Source organism: Bidens hawaiensis, unplaced genomic scaffold (assembly GCF_021521415.1).
Source record: "Bidens hawaiensis isolate Kalapana, Puna unplaced genomic scaffold, B.hawaiensis_p1.1 tig00021511_1, whole genome shotgun sequence".
NCBI classification, from domain to species: domain Eukaryota; kingdom Viridiplantae; phylum Streptophyta; class Magnoliopsida; order Asterales; family Asteraceae; genus Bidens; species Bidens hawaiensis.
The window spans coordinates 357447-365897 of NW_027493345.1; the positions used below are offsets into that span (position 1 = coordinate 357447).

Genomic DNA, 8451 nt, shown 5'->3' on the forward strand with positions numbered 1-8451 from the left:
ATCATTATTAATTTAGCTCAAATCTCGTTTTTCTTTAATACCTTTCAAAATATAGTGTTTTATAAGATTACAATTATGTTGTTAGGACGGGCTTATTTTTCTCCACGTTTCGACCTAAGTTTCATTAAAAACGGAACAAGATCAAATATAATATATTTTATTATTATTATGTGGCATTTCATATACTAACCATTTGTCTTAATATCTCATACCTTAGATAATGACTTTACTCATTACTTACTCGTTTAACAATATTTAAACACTCGTATAAACATCCAATATCTTAAAGGCTAATTCAACTTGTCAAGCACATGTTTTAACTATTCTTCAGTATGAACTAAGATATTATATTTTATTTATATTCAAAATCAGGATGTTACAAATATCCCCTACCAATTAAGGGTTTCGTCCTCGAAACCATTAAGTAGAGAATAACTGCGGGTAATGCTCTCGCATTTCTTTTTCAGATTCCCAAGTTGCCTCAGATCCTTTTCTATGTTTCCATTGTACTTTAACTTGGGCAATTTCTTTATTTCGGAGCTTCTTCACCTTTTGATCCAGGATAGCCATAGGCTCTTCTATGTAGTTGAGTTTGTTGTCCACCTCAATGTCATTTAGTGGTACATAGGTACTTTCATCACTCAAACATTTTCTCAAATATGATACATGAAAAGTATTATGGATACCATGTAATTCTTGGGGTAAGTTTAAACGATAGGCGACCTTCCCTATACGTTCGATGATTTTGAAAGGGTCTATGTAACGAGGATTTAGCTTCCCATGCTTTCGAAATCGAATGATCCCTTTCCAAGGAGAAACTTTTAGCATGACTAAATCTCCGACTTCAAATTCAATTGGGCGCCTACACTTATCAGCATATGATTTATGTCGGTCCTGTGCAGATTTTAATCGAGCTCTAATTTGATCAAGTTTTTCAGAAGTAAGTTTCACCACCTCAATGCTCCCTAGGTCTTTTTGACCTATATCTCCCCAACATATGGGGGTTCTGCATTTTCTTCCATATAACATTTCATACGGAGGCATACCAATGCTAGAGTGATAACTATTATTGTAAGAAAATTCTACTAGCGGTAGATATTTATCCCAACTGCCTCCAAAATCCAAGACACATGCACGTAGCATGTCCTTCTAAAGTCTGGATAGTCCTTTCACTTTGGCCATCGGTTTGAGGGTGGTATGTAGTACTAAGTAATAAACGAGTGCCCATATCCTTTAGGAATTTCTTCCAAAATCGTGAAGTAAACCGGGTGTCTCTATCTGAAACAATACTTATAGGTGTCCCATGCCGGGGAACTATTTCTTTAATGAATATTTCGGCTAGCCTTTCCGAAGTGTAACTATCTCCTATTGGCAGGAAGTGCGCGTTTTTTGTTAACCTAACATCGTAGCCATCATTCTTATGGAATGATTTTTCCTTCTAATTCAGGAAACAATCATCTATGGCCTCGCTAATTTCTATTTGTTTTCCATTGGCTATTTCCAAAGTGAATGATTGTTCTAGTTTCTTTAAAGGATCACTTAATGCATGACAAAACTTATATGAAATGAAACTCTTATTTGCACCAGAATCAAATAGTACAGTTATTGGTAACTTAGTAAGGAGAAACGTATCAGTAATCACATCGTCTGCTTGCTTAGATTCTTCTGCAGTCATATGGAATGCTCGCCCCTTAGGCTTGTTCTCAGCTGGCTTATTCTTTAGTTTGGAACATGTATTTCGTAGGTGATCAGTTGACCCACATTCATAGCAAGCTCTTGGGGGTTCAGGGCATTATGGCAACGATAACATACATTTCCTAAAGCACATATTCCAAAATGCCGCCATCCACATTTTAAACCTTGATTAGGTTCTCGTTTAAAGTTTTCCTTTTTAGGATTTAACCTTTGAGTCTTGTTTTGATTTTCTGGCCTCTTATACTCTTCACTTTTTCTCTTATTGTTTTCTACCTTTTCCCTATCCATTTTTGCTACTATACTATAGCCAGCTTCAATTGCCTCATAGCAAGTCTGGGGTTGGTAGACTTAATGTAAGTGCGATATTCCACCGGCAATCCTCAAATGAATCGATGGATTCTATTATCTTCAGGTGTTACCAAGTGAGGCACAAAACGAGCCATTTCACTAAATTTCGTGACATATTCTCGATATACCCTATTGCCCAATTCCAATCTCAAAAACTCAGCTTCAATCCTTCTCCTTTCGCTTGTTGGGCAAAATTGTCGAGTGAACATTTCTAAGAACCTTTCCCAAGGAATTTGATTCGCAGCTTCCCTTCCTTGGGCCTGAATGATTGATTCCCTCCAGTGCAGCGCCTCCCTTTTAAAAGTATGTGTAGCCAGCTTCACTTTTTCTTGGGGATCACATTCACATATTGTCAACAATGCCTCCATATAACTAACCCATTCATGGGCATTGGTGGCCTCTTGTGTCCCCGTAAACTCTGGTGGTTGGGAGGACTTGAAAATTTTATAGCTACTTTCTTTCCTTTTTGTTTGCAATTTTTTCTTTCTATATCAAAACTTAGTAGTTTCACATTGTTTCTGTTTATAACTCTAGATAATGCAACACATAACTGACAATGAGTTAAAATAAATTGTCTAAAAAACAAACCAACCATTTATAAGAATTGTCCTTAGCTTTTATTAATCTTCAATGCAAAATAAAAAAAAAGTGAAAATTTGATACTTTAAAATTAATCATAGACCAATTTCTTAGTTTAGTTTCATTGCATAGACCAATTTTCAAGTTAATATTTTAAGCAACATCACTTCAACATCAACTTTTAGTTTAGTTTCATTATAGATTAGTCCATAATATTTGTAGTTTTATTTGTAATTTTACTTTCTATATCAAAACTCAGTAGTTTCACATTGTTTTTGTTTATAACTCTAGATAATGCAACTCATAACTGACAATGAGTTAAAATAAACTGTCAAAAAAACAAACCAACCATCTATAATGATTGACCTTAGCTTTTATTAATCTTTGCATAATAAAAAAAAAGGTGAAAAATTCATACTTTAAAATTAATCGTTTTATCTAATGGTATAGGATTTTTTTTTAAGAATAAAAGTGTGAGTTCCAATGTTACTTTCGGATATGATTTCGGCTTCTATAACGCGGTTATCATATTGTATGTTCACATATAGTTTAGTTTCATTGCATAGACCAATTTTCAAGTTAATATTTTAAGCAACATCACTTCAATATAAACTTTTAGGACTAATCTATAACTTGACAACCTTAGATTTTGAGGTCATTTAAAACATCGGGAAACTAATGCTTTCTTGTAACATATCATTGTATGTCTAATAGATAACATATGAAGAATGGTAATATTTTTTTTTATCTCCCAGAAACATAGATAGCAAACGCTTGCTAATTTATTGAACGACCTTATTTTTCGTTGCATCTATACCTCGCTCACTAAATACATCTATATTTTTGAAATCTTCAATAATAGAAGAATATACAAAGTCAATTTATCATATGATTAATAGTGTGTTAATGTCTAACATTTGTATTCCAAAGATAAGTTGTTTTATCCACATGAAAAACCAAAACATGTAGTCTATTGTTTATATTTTTGTGAATTTTTAAGATGATTAACTTAACATAAATCATGGGTCGATTAAATAGTCAAATCAAAAAGAAGTTGTAAATGTCTGTTTTTTTAAACCAACCCGTGGACTGAAACTCATTTAAATCATAAACTGTTTTGACCTAAATCATGTTTGATATTTTAACCGGTTAAAGAAACCCGCTTGCGTAAGTTAACATAAACACTTAGAATACATAAATAATGAATTTATCTTTTTAAATAATCATATATATATATTTAATAAGTTAAAGTTTATTGAAATTTAATCTAAATTAATCTTGCTTCTTCATCCAATAATATCATTTCTTATAAAACCTTAATTTTTGGAATTATATTCAAAATCAACGTGTAAATTGCTTATTTATAAAAACCTAGTTTAATAACTAATATAATATATTTATATAAAACAAAATAACATATTTATGTTGGTATTAAATTGTTTAAATTAGGAAATAATTATTAAAAAAAGAAAATGAAAGATTAAAAAGTAAAAATGAAATACAAAATTATTAATAAGAAAGAGAAATCAAATGTATTTAATATGAGAGAGAGGGGGGAAATTTTTGTAAGGATTAATTTGGTGATAACATGAGTCACTTAGTAAGTTTTATTTATTATATAGTATAGATATAGATATTGTAATTCTTTTAATTAGTAAATGTGTGCTTATGAACAGAACATTTAATTGCGAATTTAATACAATGTTACCTAAAATATAAAATCACCATAAAATAATATATAAGATTTGAATCATATAAATAATAAAATGTTTTAATATCAAATTGTATAATCATCATATAAACCCATACCTCTCATAAATGTCATACATTTCAATCATAATCTTCAGTGGCCATTAAACTTCATCCAAATTCTTAAATACCACATCCATCTTCTTGTCAAGACCATTTTTTTTTGTAAACAAGGCTAAAATACAATATATAAACATATTATTATGTGCAATAATAATAATAATAATAATAATAATTAATAAGCACTTAAAAATGACTACGTATATCTAACTTCTAAATATACTATTAAAGCAACACAAGTTGTCGACGTTGTATTTAACTAGGCACTTCACATAGGATGCCAAGTAGATGACATGCCACTATTTCCTATAATATTGTGACCCATAACTCATTTTCCTATTATAACCCATGACCCGTAACGCTTTATAAAATTTTATAAAAGTTTCGAATCCAAGACCTTATGTTTCAAAACAAATGTGCTTATCAACTCCACTAAAATAGTAATTGTGTTTGATTTATGACTTAACATATATAAATGTGATTTCTCTTCAAGTATAAAACCAAAATTATATTTAACTAGGTTAGTTGCCTGTGTAACACACGAACGAAATATATATGATTGTTTATTTGAATAAATATAAAATTATGAATTTATGTGAACAATTGATTTTACGTAAATATTATTTTAGCTAATATAACAACTACGTGCATACTAGTTAATCAATCCATAACATTCACATTCATACGCAAACATATATCTAATATACACTTACCATTTAAGGTAAGTGTATCAATCTAAAACATCGTAGTATGCACACAGCCCCGAAAACATAACACATAAAAAGGGGCTAGAACTCACCTGGATGTTGTTCCTCTCGGAGTTATTTGTAACACTTTCTCCTTAGTTGCCACGTCTATCTATTTAATAATTTATAGTATTAATTAAATATTTCTAACCCTGTCATTCTTCTAGGTTAGTGAAGTTCCTAACGAATCGCATCGCATGGGAAAACAAATCCCTTATGGAAACCATTCTCATGAGAATAAAACTATTCTCATGAAAACCATTCTCATGGAAACCATTCTCATGAGAACTATTCTGCGACGGGAAGATGGGAGAGTTGAGAGGGAAACTATTCTCATGAGAATAAAACCATTCTCATGGAAACCATTCTCATGAAAACTATTCTCATGAGAATTAAACCATTCTCATGGAAACCGTTCTCATGAGAATAAAACCATTCTCATGGAAACCATTCTCATGAAAACTATTCTCATGAGAATAAAACGATTCTCATGGAAACCATTCTCATGAGAACTATTCTCATGAGAATAAAACCATTCTCATGGAAACCATATTCCTCCGAGGTCCTTACTTAAGACCCGATTTTACCCTTTTTATGGGTTTTGGGCTGTACCAACTTTGTATACCCGTGTTTTTTACAAAGTCCGAATATCACTTTTTTGTCCTATATCACACCCTTGAACCATTTTACTATGAAGTTTATGTTTTTCTTACATGTTTCAACCCGATTTACTTTCCTTTCAAATTTCGTGCAAAACCGACTTCGTTTACCCGTCCTTTTAACGAACCGAAATATACTCGTTGTACCCGAACCGAACCAACTAACCCATTTACTAACAAGTTCATTATTTTATCACTAATCGTTGCCCGATCTATCATCCTACCAAGGTTTCATGCAAATCCGTACATGAAAAGTAAGCATTTTTAATAAAAACGCACCTTTGAGGTTTTTGTTCGAAATCACTCGAATAGACAAAAAACCATATCAAATGAACTCGGAATTGAATGATTCAAGCGGCCACGCGACCGGATCTCCGAGCTATACTAGCGCTGCCCACTGTCGCCACCGTAATCCGCCGTCGCCGGAAAACCCAAACAGTCTCCGGAAATCTTCATTTTCCACTGTTATGTTTTTGCTGATAAAAACTGGCTTCCTGACCTCTGATCGAAGATTCGTCCGGTGGAAATCTTCATTTATATACTATGAACACTAGGTTAAATTTTGAGACCGATCCGACGGTTAGATCTTCGAGAATTGTCAGATCTATGTGGGTTACTATCTCAAAAATGGGAATCTTATAAGGAGGGAGGCTAGAGGTGAAGATTGTTATAAAATGGGATGGTGGCTATATTTATAGGAAGGGGGTAGGGTTTCATATTTAATTTTTCATCTACTGACACTTAATCCCCTCATACTTTAGATAATTGCACCTATACTGTCCATAATTTATTTAAACTCGATTATTTTAAATACCTCGTGAAACTTGGGTTGGTACATTTATGTTTAAACCGATTCGAAAACGTAATTGGATCTTTATTATTAGTAAAATCATGTATTTATAAGTATTCATTGATGTATTTTCATTTTATACACTTTGTGTTATTTAAATTTGCCATTTCTTGCTTAAAAGCTCTTCAAATACCAAAAATTGGCATTTTATGAAGCATAGGGACCAAAAGTGTCAAAAGCAAAACATCCCACCCCTTGAGCACTCCGCGCCGCGCGGAAAAGGAGGGTGAGATGGGTTGCGTGGTGCGACCAAGTGTCTGTGCCAACAATTTTGTATTTTATGTTCTATTTCATGTTTTAATGCAAAATCGCTTATTTTTTGATTAAATCGCATGGTTTAAGCCCCAAGAAAACCCTCCTAGACTTGGTATATGCCCAAATTCATTAGCCCCTTCCTCAAGAACGGCTTTTGACTAGTTTTCAGTTGATTTAGTTATTAAACGAGTTTTGGTTGCTTAAACAAACTTTTTAACTAAAATTAACTTGTGTCTACTTATCCTACATAAACAAGACATTTATCACCTGCAAATCTCTTCCCTAAACCCTAGTAATACCTGTTGTAGCCGTCACCCTTATTAAATACTCGATTTCTCCTCCGTTCTTGCTCTTTTATTCAAGATTAGTATGTTCGTGTTGACTTTCACGCATTCTCAACCTTTGATTTTGCTTTCTCATCGATTCAAGCATTATCCGGGTAAGTTGTCTTTTGTAAAATTGCTCCTCATTACCAAATAGTCAATAATCCTCAATCATTTTTTGAGATTGAGTAGAATTGACGGGTCAATTTGACTCCAGCCTGTTTAAGGGCATATTGGTCAACAACGTTGACCAATCGTTTTCTATCACTTCTGGTCGGAATCGAATTTCAGTCCAGAAAATTTTTATTTTTGTTTCGAGATTTTAAGGGTACTGACCAAAATTTGACTTCCGACTCGGTGTTCAGATTCTAGTCAGTACCAGCTCGCTTATTTGTTAAATATCTCATAACCGGATATCTAGGCATCCGTTTGGATTGATTCCAGCGGCTATGTTCTCGGTTTTAATCATAGTTTATTGTCTCTAAATTTCAGGTTTGTTCGGTTTATCTCAATTAGCGCGTTAAAGGATGGTTCACACATTTTATATTTTTTCTATCTTATTTCTTGCAAACTCGCTTATATAATAAAGTGAGAGATCATTCCGCTTTTATTTTACTGTTTTCAAACGTTTTGGTAACATATGCATATTATCTCAGATTTTTACATCATATATACTCAACTAGCAAGCGTAAATCTTATGTGTTATCAACTAAATGCTAATTGCTAATTGCTTAGCTGATTACTTTTTTGCATTCAGAGAGGTCCATCATAATCACATTTAAGTATAATCATACGTCGTCTTAGTAGCCAAAGCCCGATTCGCATGGCGATGGTTAACCGACACCCACATTTGTATATGCTTGTAAGGCCCCGAACCCCGGGATTACTTTTTTGCATTCAGAGAGGTCCATCATAATCACATTTAAGTATAATCATACGTCGTCTTAGTAGCCAAAACCCGATTCGCATGGCGATGATCAACCGACACCCACAATTGTATATGCTTGTAAGGCCCCGAACCCCGGGAACTCCACAGTTGTTAATCAATTAAACACTCGTAAAATTTAATAAACTTAAAACCCATTTCTTCCATTAAAACAAACGTATCAGAGTATCAATTTTGCGGAAAACATGAAAAATGAAATAAGTTCCCGAAACCCGGGAATTTTGCCCAAATCCAAAGTAAA

At 33.0% G+C, this 8451-nt stretch overlaps 1 protein-coding gene across 1 annotated transcript; it reads right to left on the reverse strand.

Moving 5' to 3' along the window:
• Positions 1-420: 420 nt before the first annotated feature.
• On the reverse strand, positions 421-1044 carry LOC143563742 (uncharacterized). The gene has a single exon (XM_077051218.1). It carries the CDS (start codon positions 1042-1044, stop codon positions 421-423), a length of 624 nt encoding a protein of 207 aa, XP_076907333.1.
• Positions 1045-8451: the final 7407 nt, after the last annotated feature.

What these genes read in the sequence shown, in the direction of transcription:
- LOC143563742 (XM_077051218.1), bottom strand. Translation starts at nt 1,044, where the DNA reads ATGCCTCCGTATGAAATGTTATATGGAAGAAAATGCAGAACCCCCATA.